This window comes from Nanorana parkeri, unplaced genomic scaffold (assembly GCF_000935625.1).
Source record: "Nanorana parkeri isolate BGI_ZX_2015 unplaced genomic scaffold, ASM93562v1 scaffold2256, whole genome shotgun sequence".
Lineage (NCBI taxonomy): Eukaryota > Metazoa > Chordata > Amphibia > Anura > Dicroglossidae > Nanorana > Nanorana parkeri.
The window spans coordinates 138,641-157,433 of NW_017308524.1; the positions used below are offsets into that span (position 1 = coordinate 138,641).

At 39.2% G+C, this 18,793-nt stretch overlaps 1 protein-coding gene across 1 annotated transcript in view; it reads left to right on the top strand.

Annotated features, from left to right (window-relative positions):
* LOC108801222 (leucine-rich repeat-containing protein 2-like) overlaps window positions 1–18,793 on the top strand; it is a 92,665-nt gene that overhangs the window by 58,021 nt on the left and 15,851 nt on the right. Inside the window, exon 3 of the mRNA XM_018573158.1 lies at window positions 1,870–2,054. Coding sequence (XP_018428660.1) covers window positions 1,870–2,054 — 185 coding nt within the window. The remainder of the gene's footprint in view (window positions 1–1,869; window positions 2,055–18,793) is intronic.

Below are 18,793 nucleotides of genomic sequence, written 5' to 3' on the forward strand. Positions count from 1 at the left end.
CTGCCTCTATAATTATTAAGGTTTGGCTTCCCTTAAACATCAAAATGTCCCATTTAAATTGGCAAGGGGGATCAGTCTACCTAGTGTTTCAAATATTTACCCTGGGATACTGTGCGCCAAGCCTTCCAATTCTTCAGCTCTTTGCAATAGGTTCCTAGTACCAATCTCTGCCAATCTGAAAACAGAAGATGTTTTTTACGTGTACATGGCTGCGACTACTACATGTTATGGGATCTATGGGTTCTTTGATATGGGATCCTTATCCCAGATCAATCAGAAAAAAAAGTATGTTTATCCCTGTAGAAATCAACATATTGCATACAGATTGTTGTACTTCTCAGAGAGGAATAGGAAGGTTAATCAGTACAGATGACAAGGCTGACAAGAGTCTTTAGTCCCGCCAGTGGTCAGTCTTAAGCGATCTGAGTAAAAAAAACTATACAAAAAACTATACAAAACTCAAATTAAGGTAAATTAAGGAGACTTTGGACTTTAACTTTTGTTGTACTTTGCATTTCACCAGTAGCACCTTCATAGCTAATGAGCCTGTCAGTAAAATGCACATAGCTATAAAATCAAGAGACGCAATTAAGAAAACATAACATGATCTTCTTCTTTTTGTACAAATCCACATCCTGTAAAAACTCTCAAAGGAAATCTATCAACATGATCCCTTGTGGTTCATCGATTTCAACAATGCTTTCTCCTACTGCATAGGAGAACCATTTTAACTTTACTTTGGTGGAAGGAAAGGAAACTAAACATGTGTACTTACTCTGCAGCAAAAATACAATATTGAATCCAAAGAAATAACTAAGAACAAACTGTACAGAAGTAATGATGATGACGAATTTATATTTCACAAATGTGTTCTGTGATGATAATTATGATTAATTTATTTCTATTTAAAGGTGAGCAATCAATTATGTAGAATTATGTAGGAAAAAAAAATTGTGATGAGCCTTCTATTTCTGTGATAATATTTTCAATAACTATTACTTGCCTTAGTAGTATATCCTTGATTTCTCATCAGAATTCAATAGTTCTTCACACTTGTACCAGCTTTTTGAACACAGGTATCTAATATTTTATCTTTTAGGTAGGAGTATGAGAACTGAATAAGGTACACCTAGATATTTGAACCTGAATTACTTCTAATGAACATTTGCAGCTATGTACATCTAAAACAGAGGGCCTGTAATGTGATAAACTTGAAACATTACTATCAGAGACTGTGGACAGTCTACAATATATGGAGATTGTGCGCATGTTACACAAATGTTTAGAGACAGAGGTGCTACAAGAGACAGAGACAGGTTTCTAGTGATCAGTGTCATCAGAGCCTCTTTACTGTACAGTGCTTTCACACTTGTGGTCCCTAAAACCCCATCATAAATTACTGTCCTTCACAGTAAGACACATTATAAAAGTTTAACACAAAACAGTTGAAGAAAGAAAATTCACCAAGCAACATGAAAGTAAATTATAGATGATATTTATTTAGCAGAATTCTGTGTAATCAATCCTTGAGTTTGGCAGTTATGGTAGAGTAGTACAATGTGGTAGTTCTAGTGCAAGCATGGTGCCACATAGAGCTTTTTCTTTGACCTCCTCATCAGCACATAGCCCAACATAGAGTAAGCCCAGCTATGCTACAGGTTACATGATATACGGGATGCCAGAGCCTATATGTTGTACAGTAAGTACCATGTGAATGCATGTGGAAATAATTGTAGATGAGTATTCTGCATAAATTTAGATATTTTCCATGCTTTGAGAATTAAAATGCAGCAGCAAATTGTAAAGAAAAAAGATCACCTCTTTTTGTCACACATAACTAACAATGTAATGTTTAAACCTTTCCAACAGGAACTTCCAGATTGTCTAAGAGAACAAACTCACCTGAAAGAATGGCATATTAATAAAACACGGATAAAAGTCATTCCTGAGTATGTACAGATATTTCAAGATCTAAAGGTTTTGGATATGCCACAGAACAAACTAGCACGTCTTCCCCCTGAAATAGGTAATAATAAAATAAATAATTTGTTTAAGTTAAGTATACACATGATTAACCCTTGGTTTCTGTTATAGGCTTTTCAGTTTACAAGCAATTCAGCACATCTTAACCTAAAAAAAAAGTGTTGTTAACATGTAAGCATTAACAAAACACATAGGGGGTTATTCACTTAGCTGCCAAAGTGAAGCGAAGTGAGCCGAACGCTGTTCGGCTATTCACTTCAGTCTGGTACGGCTGATTTCAGCCGTTCAAGGCTGAAGTGAATAGCCGAACAGCTGGCTTCCCGACCAATCAGCATAGAGCTGGCCGAACAGCCAGTTCCTTGCTGATTGGCTGGGAAGCCGGCTTCCTGGCTAATCAGCATGGAGCCGGCCAAACAACATGGAGCCGACTTTCCGGGAAATCAGGAAGCCGGACGACATGACATTACCTGCCACCTGGCTTCCTGATTGCCCAGGAATCCGGGTGCATGCCAGCGGAAGCACCGGTATCGGTACTTGGTATCAGCGAGTACCGAAAGCAAAATATCGGTACTCGTACTTGGTACCGAAAAAAATGGTATTGGTGCATTCATAATAAGAAGCACTAAATAGTATTCCGTACTGATGAGGTCCTTCATAGAATTGTGAAGTGGGGTGAGGTAACACATGACACCTGAAAAAGACTGCAAAACACAAACTCACAAATCTTTCTATTCTTCCTGGTCCTTCAGGTCATGCCGGTCTGAATCTGAAATTGTGCCCCATAGAAACCAAAGTTCTAGAGGTATCTTGGTCAGAGGAGTTTGTTTACTAAAGGCAAATAGGCTGTTCACTTTTCAAAGGAATGTGCATGTTGCAGGGAAATTTTCCCTTAGCTTAGTAAATGAGGGAAAGATCTGCTGACTTTCATAATCCAATCATGTGCAAGCAAAAAAATAATAATAATAATAATAATAAGAAGAAAAAAATTATATATAGATTTATATATAGACATATATATCTATATATAGAGAGAGAGAGATATATATCTATATATATTATTATTATTTTTATTTTTTTTCTTTGCTTGTGATTGGGTATTGTTTGTGGAAAAAAAATGTCAGTGAATTTTCACCACATTCACTGAGCTAGCAAATCTCATCTTTTTTTAATCATGGCACACTTTATAAGTATGCTAAATCTCAAGGCACCCCAGCCTGAAAGGTGAAAAATTTAAATGTTACGAATTACAGGTGGTTCCCCAAGAATCTATACCAGACCCTTGTTCTTAATAGAAGTACGGTATGGATATTAAGGGGGGACCCCACACAAAAAACAACCTGTAGTTCCCCTTCACATCAGAGTCCTCCCTTCATGTCAGAAGCCCCCTTTACATCAAGAGCCCCTCTCACATCAGGAGCCCCCTTTCTCATTAGAAACCCCTCTTCACATTAGTGTCCTAAGTTCCCCTTTATCATGAGAGTCCTACCTTATAATCTTCAGCACAGTGCTACGGCAGCATGGCAAGGGCACGAGGCAGAGCAGGTCTGGATGGAGGCAGACTTCTGTCCTCTTTTGAATACTGGGAATGGTCCTGGATGCATCCCATCCTGGATTTGCATCCTTGTGCTTCCATGGTGCTTGTGGCCGGCTCGCCTGCACCATGGAAATGAATAACGTGCAAAAATTTGAAGGCTCCCCTGACAATAAAAAGAGGTTGTTAGTACAATGTGTATCAAACTAATTATCTATTTATGTCACATAAAGTGGGTTGTACATTTTCTAGTATTGTACTTAATATCATGAATAACTGAATATAATTATGAATACAGATTTAAAAAATAATATTGATAATTAGTGGTGATTGGTTTGATTACCTACCACGGATCAAGAACATTAACAGGGTTATTCACAAAAGGGTGAAGAGTTTGTAGAAGGCAGGAGAAGTGAACAATCTAGGACAACATAGCTGAACTGGAAAGGGAGCTAAAGTGAAGAATTTTTCCAAATCAGCTATTTTGTCCTAGATTGTTCACTTCTCCTGCCTTCTCCAAACTCTTCACCCTTTTGTGAATAACCCTATAAGTAAACTGGTAAAGGGGTTCTTTGGAGGTTAGCTGGATGCCTGAACCCCTTTTCCAGTTTTCAGGCAGACTGGTTTGCTCAGAGGAGCAACGCATGAACATGTTTGAGAGTACTGATTTGCCATTGTTTTAAATGCATCATTGCTCTAACTGCATCACTATTCTTTTAAATGCACCATGATATCTATGATACGTATGGACAGTGTACACTATTGGCACATATAGTGCATATTGAAGAAACTTATTTTCTGGTAACACTTTTAGACTAGCACTCTGTTAATAGCTGGACGGGTAATATTATTGTCTCTCTGTAATATGTTATTTAATAGTGCCAATTAAAAACCCACTGTTTATATTAATTAACATAACATGGTCATAAAATATATCTATACTTCATTCGGAATCTTATTTAGTACTATCTGTATTCAGCACAGAATATAAAAGGGCAGGATTTAAATGAAATTGTTCATTGCAAGTGAATAAGATCATCAGGGATAAGTTGATCAAGTGGAGGCTGTAATATAATCAGAGATAATGTTTTCTTGATTGTACACTTGAAGCAAACCAATTTTGAGTAATAATGGACTAGATTACTATACTTACTTGTCAATTATATTTTTGAGTGACATGTTCGTATGGCAAATGGTTGTTGAAAAAGATGAACAAGGCATTCTTTTCTCACTGAAATTAAAAGCTGTCAGTTATTAATACAGTAGTTGTTTAACTCTTCAAGTGCAAAGATGGTTTATAAACAGGAACAAGGCACCGGTATATTTAAGGATTCACACACTTTCAATTCTAGCATCTTTCATTTATAAGCAATTTGCAGGGCCATTGGCATCTGTGAATGCTCTCTGTGTGCAAATATGTGCTAAAATCCACATTCTTTAAATTTTTCTTTGCAAATAAAATTAATTTTTGAATGTTTTCATGTAATATCACATTATGTTAACTAGATGGACCTAAAAGAGCATAAATACTAAGGGGGTCATCCACTAAAGAGCCGCAGGATTTAGCTGAAAGTTTGGCTAGTCCTTCAGATTGCTTCAGCTGCAGAAACCCTTCAGTTCAGCTGAACAGAAGGGATGCTGCACACGCTATTCTCAATAGCCCGTACAGCAGCTGAAGTACACAGCCAAGCCGAACGTACATGCTTCGGCTAGACACAGCCAAACACACAGCCAGAGCAGGGATAACAGTCCGCCGAAGCAGACCAAATCCCTGAAAGTTTGGAGAAGATAAGATTAAAAAAACAGTGTGGGGTCCCCCTCCCAAATCATACCAGACCCTCTAGGTCTTGTAGGAATGTTAGCCCCCAATGTAAAAAAAATAAAATGCATGGGTTCCCCTACAAAGTCATACTAGACTCTTCAGGTCTGGTATGCATTTAAATAGAGACACCAACGTCAAAAAAAACGGGGACCCCCTAAATTTCCATACCAGATCCTTAACCCAGCAGTGGCCCGGCAGGGCAGGAAAAGGGGGACGAGTGAGCTCCTCCCCCCTGCACCACACTAGGCCACATGCCCCGATGCTGATGAGGATAAGGGCCTCTTCCCCACAACCCTGGCACGGTGGATGTGGGGGTCTGCGGGCAGGGGGGGGATCATCTGCATCTGGGTACCCCCTTTCAAAAAGGGGGCACTCAGATGCCGCCCCCCCCCCTGTGAATGAGTAGGGGGTAATTGTTACCTCTACTCATTCACCAAATAGTTAAGTAAATAGTAAATAAAAACACCACACAGTGAAAAAGTCCTTTAATTGAAAAAAAAACAAAAGTCAGTTTTTGTCAAGTCCTTTATTGTTAAAGGACTTGTGCCAGCCATTTGTTTGGTGAGGGGACCCCCATGCTGTTTTTTTTTACAGTGACAGTTTTCATTCTGTTCGCTACCTCTTAGGTTGCAAACAGAATGACTGGGCTGAATGCTGAGCCAAGCATTTGGCTATTCACTCTCTGCTGTTTGGCCCCTTTGAGAATAGGGCTGAACACCAGAGAAGGAACTGCCGAACGGGTTCTTCCCTTCGGTTTGGCCGAACATGCTGAGGCTGTTCGGCCAAGCCAGAGGGAAGGGAAGTGAGCCGAATGCCGCCAACGTACGGCTAAAAATAGCTGTACAGGGCTGCAGTGAAAAGCTGAAGAGGCTTCGGCTGCCTTCACTTTGGCTCAGTTATTCATTCGGGTGCCTTCATCAGCTTACTGAATAACCCCCTAAGTGTTTATTTTCAAATGCTTCTCATCTACTGGCGATTATTTTGTATTACATGTAAAAAATTAAAAAAATACATTCTTTGTAAAAAAAAACTAAAAAAAAACTAGAGAACTTCCGTTTCGGCATATATCTGCATAGAATGGAAGCTCACAGATATTAGCAGGGTGCACAGTTTAGTTCAAATAGGCTTCATCTTGTATTTGCTAGTCTAAACAGCAATATGTACAGCAGCTATTACGTAGCACAATACTCCATTCAAAAAGCACGATTGATGTATTTAAAACACATTTCAGCTCTAGTCTGGTAGTGTTGTAGGTTTAAACAAGCTGTTCGGGCTTCAGCAGGCTTGCAGCAAGCCGCAGCTCTACCTGCTGAAAGCATGATGAAATCTGATAAAACATTTTTTTAGCAACAACCTCTTTAAAGCTACAGCCAGCATGAACCTGGGGATCTGTACTCATAACTCCAAGACTTGGAAAGGGTGCTTTTAGGGTTCTTTAGGCTAAAACAGTTGAAACCTGTATAAACTAGCCAGAATGCAGTTATGTTCAAACATTATATATTGCAGTAAACTACTTGTCACATCTTGTTAATATAAAAAGTAGCAAGCAGACCAGCTTTTAACCTTGGCAGCTAACAGGATTAGGCTATAGCGGACACATGAATGTAAATACTTAAAACAAGGAGCTGCTAAAAGTCACCTGACCAGTATTAACAACTGGCAGTGTGCAGTGTTGGCTTTTAAAGTAAGGGGGTGACCACAGCATATTTTAGAGGGGAGTAGAAGATTCCAGTAGAAAGGGAGAGTTTGAAGATGTGGGTTAGAGAGCATAGAGTAGAACAAGAGGGTGACTGTAGTTGTGAGGGAATGGGGTCTAGGAGAAGGTGGTTTTGTGGGCTTCAGAAAAAAGTTTAGCAACATCCTCTGCAATAAAAGAGTCAAAAGACAAAAATATGGTATGCGCTGGTAGACATGGTAAGTTAAGTGGAGGAGAAATCTAAACAGTAGAAATTTCATCACAAATTGCATCTATCTTGTTTTTTAAATGAATGTACTCGGCAGGGAATACGTTGGTTGGTGGAGGTAGAGGGGGGTGAAATAGAGAGTTAAAGGTAGAAAAGAGTTGATGAGGACTGATGTAATGGGAGTGATATAATAGGTCTATAAGGGAAGTTAAGATAGGAACAGGTTTTACTGTATATGAGGGCACATGCCCAGTGTCCTAGATGTTAAATCAGAATGTGGGTTCAGAATTAGCAGGAGGTAATGAGTACAGTAATGGGTAGATAATAGGAGTGAGGTTGATCTATATAAGCTGTGGGGTGGGGAAGATGTGCACAGGAACAAGAATATAAGAAGAGAGAACACTACTGTGAGAAGGAAGGTAGGGTGAACATATTACAGGGAGAAAGAAAGAAAGAAAGAAAGAAAGAAAGAAAGAAAGAAAGAAAGAAAGAAAGAGAAAAAGAAAGAAAGAAAGAAAAACATGCATGGAGAAATGCAATGCACTTGCAGTCTGTCTGCAGTAGCTCAGTGTTATTTGTTGATGTGTTCTTGTTTCCGCCTTAGTTGAATGGTCATGATAAACTGCCATAATACTTGTGGCTTGACCCTGGAGGGGACTGCTTGACCCTCCAAATAAAATAATGCATGGGATAGATGGATATCATCATCATCTACCTGCAACTCTCTTTACCTGAGAGCATCGCCTCTTCTTAAAGCCCAAATTATTTCCATTACAACACAGACCACCCTCTATAACCTGGTATAAATATGTAAAACTAATAGAAGCTCAGTTTGAATGGAAAAAATGATAAAACACACAGAGATAACGGATGAAACGTTTACAGTAATACAGGCCAGAGCCATAAATTAACGTCAGCTCCCTGAACTAACAAAACAGGAAGGTAAATCTACTCAATAATATAGATGTAACGTGTACCATGATGCAGTTCCTTGTAAGATGCCAGTTTTCATGCACACAGCAGGGAAATGGTTAGGATGTTTTAAAAGCTGATTACCATGACTATGTTGCTCAGTTTTCAAGCACACAGTAGGGCAATTGTTACATTTTTTTTTAAAGAGCAGATTCCCTGGGAAGAAAGTAGAGAAGAGATGATGAGATGATGAGGTTGAGAAGATGAATGCTCTATCTAACTGCTGTGTCAAACCTCCATAATACTTGAGCAGAAATGCTAATTGTAGAAGGCAGAAATAAAAATTGTATGTGTCTGTGCCCCCCTGACTGATTAAAGTGACATTACACCCTGAGATTTTTTAATATAAACCAATACTGTAATGTGTGCCTTACTGTAATCCATGGTAGTTTCCCTTCTCTTTTCTGCTCTTCCTTTTAAATCCTCATGTCTTCTCATGCTTGGGGAGAACTTCCCTTTGCAGCTCATGGCCTCTTCCTGTAGTGCTGGCTCAGGTTACAAACCTATACAAACCTATACACAGACACCATATATCCATTCCTGAGACAAGGCAGTCTGCTGCAAAACAGAAGTTCTGCCCAGCATGAGAACAGATACAGATTTAAAAGGAAGAGCAGCAAAGAGAAGGGAAACAACCATGGATTACAGTAAGGCACACATTACAGTATTGGTTTATGTTAAAAAAATCTGAGGGTTTAATGTCACTTTAATATCTGTATCCAAGGTCAATATAAAATTAGGGGAACAATAGGATTTTGAAAGATTACTACACTATACCAAGCACTATAACAAGGATTTAGGATGGTGAAAACAGAAGGTCCGATGTGGATTGATTTTAACTCTTTTAAAACAAACTGGTAAACATAGAATAGAGATAGTCTTAATTTTACATAAAGACTTTAAGACAACTTGATTTTATTTCACTTGTGCTGTGTTTAATGGGTAAAAGGTCCAAATGACCACATAAGTAGTTCACAGAACTGGAAATCCAATAAGGTACCGCACACCACAGATTCCACCAAATTAAGACTTTATTGATGTATCTCCATCCTGGTTACACTAATATTCTCCACCACATAGCCACATAGTTACATAGTTAGTCAGGTTGAAAAAAGACACAAGTCCATCGAGTCCAACCTATAGAGATACGGAGAGAAAAAAAAAAGAAGAAAAGCCTAAAAAGAACACTATGCCCACAATTACCCAATGTTGATCCAGAGGAAGGCAAAAAACCCCATATAAAACATGGTTCAATTTGCTCCAACAAGGGAAAAAAAATTCCTTCCTGATCCCATAAGGCAATCGGATATTCCCTGGATCAACAATCTCTGATGCCTAATATACCCATAATAACTCAATATCCAGTAATATTCTGTGCATTTAAGAATACATCCAGATGTTTTTTAAAACAATTAACCGAGCTAGCTAGAACTAGCTCCTGGGGGAGTCTATTCCACATTTTCACAGCTCTAACTGTGAAGAATCCTTTCCATATGCAAAGGTTAAACCTCTTTTCCTCCAGACGCAAAAAGAGTGCCCCCTTGTCCTTTGCAGTAACCTTAATGTGAATAATTTGGCACCAAGCTCACTATATGGACTTTTATTTATTTATTTTATACATGGTGATCCTGCCCCCCCTTAAATCGCCTCTTCTCCAGAGAGAACAAATTCAGATGATCGTTACATTCTGTCTTTTGTGAATCCGTGCTGAATATCGCTTATGATAACAATTGCATGTGATCCTTGATCAAACTGTTGAGTATCTTGCCAACTATTGAGGTTGAACTTACAGGTCTGTAATTACTTGGTAAAGACTTTGAGCCCTTTTTAAATATAGGCACCACATTGGCTTTGCGGCAATCTATCGGTACCAAGCCAGAGAGTCTCTAAACATTAAATACAATGGCTTTGAAATTACACAGCTCAATTCTTTGAGGACACGTGGGTGTAAGCCATCTGGTCCAGGTGCTTTGTTCACCTTAATTTTGTCTAATTGTTTCTGGACCATATCAATAGTCAGCCATTTTGGTTCAGTACAGGCTATGGCACTGCTATCCCCATTATGGACCTGAGTTACATCCTGTTCCTCGGTGCGCACAAAGCTGAAGAAAGTATTTAATAGATTTGCTTTCTCTTTGTCCCCAGTTACCAACTCTGAGTTATCTTTTAAGGGGCAACATGCTCCGACCTGATTTTTTTTACTATTCATATATTGAAATAATTTTTGTGGGTTAATCTTGCAATCTTTTGCAACCTGACGTTCATTTTGAATCTTTGCAAGCTTTATTTCCTTTTTACATATTTATTATATTCTTTGTAGTTTTCAAATGACGACAGTGCCTCTCATCGAACTGGGGTGGGGGGGTATTTTCAAACTCCTTAACAAAGTGTGCTAAGCACACAATACAGTAGGTCATTGGCCAGATATTTATTATAGTCCTGTCACATTCAGCAAAATAGAAGATTAAATCTGTGACTGCCCCTCAGTTTCTGTTCTTTGGAATTCAGTAATGTACAGATTATGACATTACTATGCTTTATTTAGTGGCTCTTCAAGTGATCTTGCAATGCTACAAATATAAACTTTTATCCAAGGAAAAAGATATATAAGGGGAATCTATTACTGGGAATGATTGGGCATTGAAGTGGAACTATGGGCAAAATGACATATACCCTGGAATCCCTTACTAGCGTTAACACAGCAGTTTTTGTTTTTCTGAGACCTCCCTGTTACATAGTTATATTTTAAAGGGGGAACAACACTGTTTCTTCTGTAGTGAAATTGCAGAGCAGTATTGTCACCTTGTAAACAGGGTAGTCTTCGCTAGACACATTATTTAGGTGGACTTTATGTAAGCAATGAACAAATGAAAGCCTATCTCCAGCTAACTCTTTTAACCTCCCTGGCGGTATTCCCAAGTGTAGCTTGGGGTTACTTTTCCATACCATAAGCGGTAACCCCGAGCTACACTCGGGAAAGCCGCATAGCATTTACTTACCTTGTCCCTCGACAAGGTAAGTAAGTAGATGCTGGCTTCCGTCTTCCGGGTTCCGTCGCTTGCGAGCGTACACGTCGCAGAGGGGGGCGGAACCGGCGGGATATTTAAAAAAAAAACACAAAGACGAAAACATTTCGAAAAAAAATAGACCGAAAAATTACATGAAAAAAAATAAAAATCATACCGCCTGGGAGGTTAAGTGGTTGCTGCAAAAAAAAACACAAAAAAAAACTTTAAGCAATATGAATCAAGGCTGAGCAATGCAAGCAACCCCAGTAGTGTTGTATGCTTTGTCCCAACATCTGTAAGTGTCACTTTTCCTGTACAGCTTGGCCTGCATGTACATGTGAAGAAAAACACCAAAATTGTGCACCACCAAGATCTTTCACAGCTCTCATTCCTTACATGGCTGACATTTTGTAGCCTTGATCGCAAGTATACATATTTATTATTATATGCTTATGTGTGACTTCTAGATGTATTGGAAGTCCAGTTGAATCTCTAGAATCATTAAGCACAGCTATGCATAAAGTTAATCTCTCCATAAACAAACATTATAAATAATGCTTCAGATATTATGTTCTCATTGCAGCAGCAGTTTCTCTGTTTTAGGCTTAAAGAAGTAGAGTAGAAAAAGAACTACAACACAATGTGCACTCAGGGCCGCCGTCAGGGGGGTACGGCCGATACGCCAGTAAGGGGCCCGGCCGAGTACCTTACATGAGTATCGGCCGACGGCCGTACAGGTGACTGGCAGGAGATGAAGGCGGCCGGGCCCCCGCAGCACCGGAGGAAGCCGGGGCCCGCACACTCGAGATCCTCACCTAGGGTGCTCTCTCTGTGCGGGCCTCCGGTGTCCCCCTGTCTCCAGTCGGCCTCCACTGCAGTGACTGACTGCACATAATGTTTTTTAAAGATGGCCGCCGCGAGTAGCGGCGGCCATCTTTAAACCTGGCAAGTTGCCCACATCTCATTTAATATATTGCCGAAACGGCAATATATTAAATGAAAATAATTCCCTGGTGGTCAGTAGTAGAGTCAGTATGATCTGCATCTCTTGCAGATGCAGATCATACTGATCGCTCCCTCGTGGTGCCATCAGTGACACAGGCAGGGATCGACTAGTAGGTCTGCATCAGCCTGAGATGCAGATCACACTGATCCTACACTCCACCATTACTATAATCCCCATGTGTCACACTGGAGCCCAGGAATGCAGCCCCCCTTCCTGCAAAACAGGTAAGCAGGGGAGGGGGAATTTTTTTTATTATTAATAAAGCTGTGTGTGTGTGTTTTTAATGAGTGTGTGATATGTGTGTTTCATTACGTGTATGTGTGTTTTTTTTTTTACCACTTCCCGCGGGTTCATGTAAATGTACGTGCTCTGCTGGAAGTGGTTATACCAAGAATATGGCTGTTCCTTGTACCGTTTTAAGGCCTGTTCACACCACTTGCAGTGCGTTCCGGCCGGAACGCACTGCATCGCATTGCGGCCAGCTCACTTTTTTGCCGCGCTGGAGGCCACAATGTGATCGCCCGCACAGGATCGCAAGGCACATAGTGCCTGCAGTGCGTTCGGGTGCGGTGCGATTAAAATGCTGCAAGCACTATAAATGCACAGCAGACACAATGTACCTTGCGATCCCGTGCGGGCGATCGCATTGCAGCCGGAGGGCATGGCTACGGTGCCATTCACTTCAATGGGACCGGAGCGCACTGCTTATGGTGTGAACTAACCCTAAGCCCTGCGTCCAGTAGACATGTGCGATTCGTTTCGGAAAAATTAGTTTTCCGGACAGAATTCGTTAGCGGTAGTCTGTACACATTTTCGTTTGTGGACGAATTTTCATTGCAGCACTTTGCTTTGCTGCAATGAAACGAACGATACAAACATGAAACGGAAATGAACATTCGTACCGACTACCGCTAACGAATTTCGTCCAAATCCCTAAAAACAAAATAACACAAAATCCGAATCAATACAAGCTGAAACGAAACAATTTTTTTCCCGGTGCACATGTCCAGCGCGTCACGAAGCCCTGCGTCCAGCGGGTAATCTGACTGTAGGTGGGGACACGAGTGTAAGCTCCTCTGTACAGAGACTGATGTGACTGTAGCAGCTTTGCTTTATAATCAGTTTAGAGCCTGTGAAACTGCTATCACTAGACTCAATTTCCAGGACTGTAGGGCTCTGATAATGGTTCTCTTTTGCTTAGCTGGAAATAGAAACATTTCTATTGAGTGCCATGTCAATTAATAATTGTTTTGCGGCGTAATTTTTGTTTGTATATACTAACTTGAATTTTAGGTATATTACTTGTGATTGCCTTGTCAAGCTTTTCTACTTAATCCAAACAACAGCACATTTTGTAAGCCAATCTTAAATCAGCATGACAACCACAAAAGACTTGCAGGGTTATTCACAAAAGGGTGAAGAGTTTGGAGAAGGCAGGAGAAGTGAACAATCCAGGCCAAAATAGCTGATTTGGAAAAATTATCCAATTCAGCTCACTTTCCAGTTCAGCTATGTTGCCCTAGATTGTTCACTTCTCCAGCTTTCTCCAAATGCTTCACCCCATTGTGAATAACCCTGTAAGCCTTTCTAAGTCATTAAATATATTTTCTTCTAGATTAGTGATTTAAACTTAATAATATGCATTGATTTCCTTTTATATGTGTATTGTTTTGAAAACCTACTAATTGAATAGGGATTTTTTTGTGAAGTTTCATCTACTCTCAGCTTCAACTTATTTTCACAAATTGCGGATCATGGGCCAACAAAGATTACTTTTCCTTTCATGATTGAAAATGATCAGAGCTTCTATTTTCTTTCAGAAATGTAATGAACATTTTTTGTATAATAGCTATGCAGTCAAAGCGTTGACCAAAGAACATATTTTTTGGTTGCTCTGCAAAATACAAAGCTCGAAAGGATTAATCCTTCACTCTGCTCTTGCAAGTCTATTAATTTAATTTTAATGTAATGTATACTCTGTATTTTGCAAGACTAGCGCATTTACCATTAATGATAAGCCCATTTTGTTATGGGATAAGAAGGAAATAAAATTAAGTTCTAATTAATAATGTGGTTTATTAAGTTAAGAAATGTTAGACTTCACTAAGCATGAAGCAGCAAAGTTTAGCTTGGATTTAGAAAAATTAAGCCTATAGTTTAATCATGTATTATTGTACTTGCTTTTTTGGGCACAATGATATTGAGGTTGTGTGCATATGAATTATTATTTAAAACTTGTAGATTCAATATGTATGGCACATTTCAATAATAAATGACTGCATGACTTTTTTTTATAGAAACACGTCTATATAGTTTTATAATTTGCCCTTAGCGCATTCCCTTCAATGTGAAAAGAAACATGTTCATGTGGGCAATTGTTCTACTTTTTATATATCAGCCCCTATTGGTTTAATTCACTAAGCTTTAATGCAGGTAACATTTACTAGGGATGTCCCGATTCCACTTTTTCAAGACCAAGTACAAGTACTGTCCCTCAGGTACTTGCCAATACAAATTACTGATACTTTTTTCTTAAAGAGACATGTGAGATTTTTTCTAAAACAATACAGACTAATGATTTTAGGGCAGTTTCTCGCCAGGTTGCGTACAGATCTCACCAGTCTGCGTACAGATCTCACCAGAGCTCAATACAGATATCACCAGAACTAAATACAGATCTCACCAGGCTGCATCCAGATGCGTCTCCAGGCAGCGACCATATGTGTCACCAGGCTGCATCCAGATGCGTCGCCAGGCTGCATCCATATGCGTCACCAGGCTGCGTCCAGATGTGCCACCAGGCTGCGTCCAGATGCAGATTACATATACTGTGAATGTATTTGTGACAATGCTACACACAATAACAAATATAGCACCTAACTCTAATGCTGGCCAACAATAGGTTTCTGGGTAGGGATGATCAAATGTTTTTGGGTTTGGCTCACATGGTGTTTGTTGAACCTATTGTGAAGTCCAAACATTTTGAATCTAAATCCGAACCCCATTGAAGTCTATTGGGGCGCAAATCTTGATGATCATTTCTGGCCACTTTCTTGGCTAGTATGTAAGGTTTTTTTTTGTTTTTTTAAGTATGTAGAATTTGACACTTCCATAAGGAAAAATGCAAAAAAAGAGTAAAAAATAGTGTGGAGACATGGAAAAAAGCACCAAACACCAAAAATAGGCCCTGAACAACGCCCTTCTGATGAAGCCCTGGTGTGGGAGGGGGTGAAACGCGTCATAGGCTTTCAGTGAAGTTTCTCTTCATGTGGCTGCTTCGGCTGAGACCTTTTCCGTTTTGTTTAGCCTGAATTTTTTACAAGTTATTTGAACCTGGTACAAGAATTCACCTGTTTGGAGTCTCCAATAGAGAAAGGACGAGAAAAAGGAGACTTGTGAGAAAAAGGAAATGTTTCAGTGAAGGCTTACATTCAAAACGAACAGAGAAGCCGAGATAATGCTATCTCCTGAAACCTGCATAGTGTTTACTATGTTTCTCATTATATAATTGACGGCAACTTTCTTCTGAACCTTTTGGATTCTCAACGCAAGGAATAAAGATACCAAATTATTCTGTTCCGGTTTAAAAAGACACCATCTGATTTTCTGTTCCATCACGGATCCCCTTTTTCTTGCTACTACTCGTAAAAGAGAAAAAAAACTCTATAGATCGAATTCTGGTATTCAGTTAAGGCAATAGCTAACGTACAAAGCCGAGATATAGCTATATCTCCTGAATCTCCCATTTCTCTTTGCCCAGATGCAATTACAGCAGCGGGATCATCATTTTGGATCTCGAAAATTTTGAGGACACACTCCACCGTGAGTTGAATCTATTTTTCTATTTGACTGTTTTTTTCATTTTTTGCTTCTTTTTTCATACAATTTAGACCCATTTCAAGTTCACAGAGCTCTGTTGCCACTTTTTCTCCCCTCCATTAAATATGGGCTATATTTTGCCATCTATTTGGAGATCCTAAAAACATAGGAAATTATATATATTTCCGATACCAGATTTTTTTCTGTCTATTTTGAAAACGTTAGGCATTCAAACGGTGTGTCTCTAAATTGTTTTTCCACTACCTACTGTTTAAAAGTTATTAGCGGAATGCAGCCATATACATGTGTGTGTGTTTTTTGATACAAATTTTTATATGTTCTGTTATACATATTTTTTAGTGTTTCTATAAATAAATATATATATTTTTATAAATATCTATTTTATATCTGTTTGAAGGAATAGTGGGATCTCCCTTTTGGGGAATTTTGTACCTTTTCTAAATATTGAATAGTAGGGGACCCTCCTTCACATTATTTAAACTACTTATTAAACCTTCCCTTCCCCCAATTAAATAAACACCAAAAATACCAATCTGTATGTGGTGTTACAGAACCTTATGATTCTGAGTCAGAGACACTGTATTCTAGCATTGCATATTTTGTGTTTTTGTTTTTTTCACATTACAGCTTGACTGAAATACAGCAGCTTCCCAAGCTAAATTTATTACAACTTGAATTTTAATCCAGTGGTAAAAGGACTGAGTTGAATGGTGGAAGTAAAAGCCAAGAGACATAAAAAAGCTTACTCTTAAAAAAATTAAACTAAAGCCCTTAGCTATGTACAGATTGCCCAGTGGCACAACAGGTAATAGTATAGTTTGTGAGCTTCTCTTCATAGTAACACACTGCATTGTCTTAAAAATGTATAAAAAAGTTTAAAATAAGAGTATACAAAAACACAAATACTTGAATCCCATGCACATATCCGTAACTATAAATATAGACTTCACGTATGTGTTTGGTCGAAATTAGCTAGCATCAGGACAGTACACAGACATTGTAATAGGCAGCAAATAGAAATAGCTCTGCAGTATGGGCCATTTTTAACATATCTGCTGCTGACAGCACCATTGCAGTCTTTAGCCTCTGTCTGCAGTGCATCAACTGAGGCAAAAGTAGCAACCATTAGGGTGGCACCTCAATGTGACAAGTCAGAATAAAAAAAACACGCATTCCTCCTCCTCAAGGGCATATAGCAGCCACTTTCCTTTAGAGTGCTAATTCATCCTATTTCCTCATCTTCTTTGTAAAGGCCACATAGCAGCCATTTTTATTGACTCCTTATTCAGCCTTTTCCTCCATCTCAAGGGAAGAGAAACCATGTTTTGGGCTTGGTAATGCCCCAATTTCCTCCTCTTCAAAAGCTCATAGCAACCTATTGTTTTAACTGCTGCTAATGTGTCATTTTCTCCATCATCCTCCTCTGTCTCCTCCAATATTTCCATACCTCTGCCCCTCTACTTTTGTTTTAAAACCTTTATTTTTTTAATCCTTTTTCTCCGCCTGCTCAAGTGTGCAGAGCAACCACAATTTTTTTTACAGTGCTGCCCTTGTACCCTTTCCTCCTTCATGAGGGTGGTGGCACAGCAGAAACATTATAGCACAGTTCCTGTGCTCTTTTCCTCCTCATGTTCAGCTAATCCCACTATATCCCTGCCAACTAGTTATGGGGAGTTGGTGAAATTTTTTGCTTGCTATCTCCAGGGCCAGTCAACAGACATCTGAAGGCTGCTGCAGAAGCACAAAAAAGCAAACCCCTAAATCACCCAGATGCCAAGCATTTTGATTCCAACTTTGCCAAACACCCAGTTTATGCCAGTGTATGCAACTTTAACTTTTGCTACACCACAGTGTCACACTGGACCAATGTAAGTATGAATAAAAAGTTATACCAAGAATTCAGCTTTAACACATACAACAAAGTTGTAAAGCACAGCAATGATTTGTCTTACTTGAAGCCATTACATTTAAAGTATTTATTTAGTGTTGAATTAAAAAAGAACAATGTACAATGGAAAAATCCAAATGAGGGTGGCTTAATGGCAGCCAGTCAAGAAAACAATTAAAGTACTGAAAGGTTATTTAAGGTGGAAACTGCTGAAAAGCAGCAACATGAAAGAGTCAGACGAATCCAATCTAACTGTCCAAAGTCGATTGCCTTGCAGCAAAAAAAACAAAAACAAAAAAAACTGACATTTGGCTGGCAGAGGAGATGAAATTTGAATACAAATTGTAGGTCAGAATAGAAAGAGGAATGTCTCTAATGGGTTAAAACAGCAATTTCTAAAGCTCAGAGAAAACCAGATTGTTACAGAAAAATTGGATAGTGGTATCTGTGTGATGGAGACCCTAAAATAATTAAGGAGCAGAGTCTAATCACACACTCCAGATGTTCACCAGAGCACCTCTGAAGAATGATGGACTTTACTGGTGTGTGTGCTAGGCTGTGGCCCTCATACAGACTTGTGCAGATGGAAGCCCACCAGGCATAGAGCCAAAGTGTGATATATAATCCAAAGATGATCTCTGGGCAGGAAAAGGTCAGGGCAAGTGATGAAAAAGCATAGTCAGATACAAGCTGAAGTCGGTAAACAGAGAAACAGGAAAGCAGGAAATAACATGAACTAGGGGTAAGAAATTAACCTAATGCAGAGGCAACAAGTGTTAGTCTGAGCACAGCTAAATAGTGAGCGTGATAGACAGGCCGGGTGGAGACTTATTCTGGCG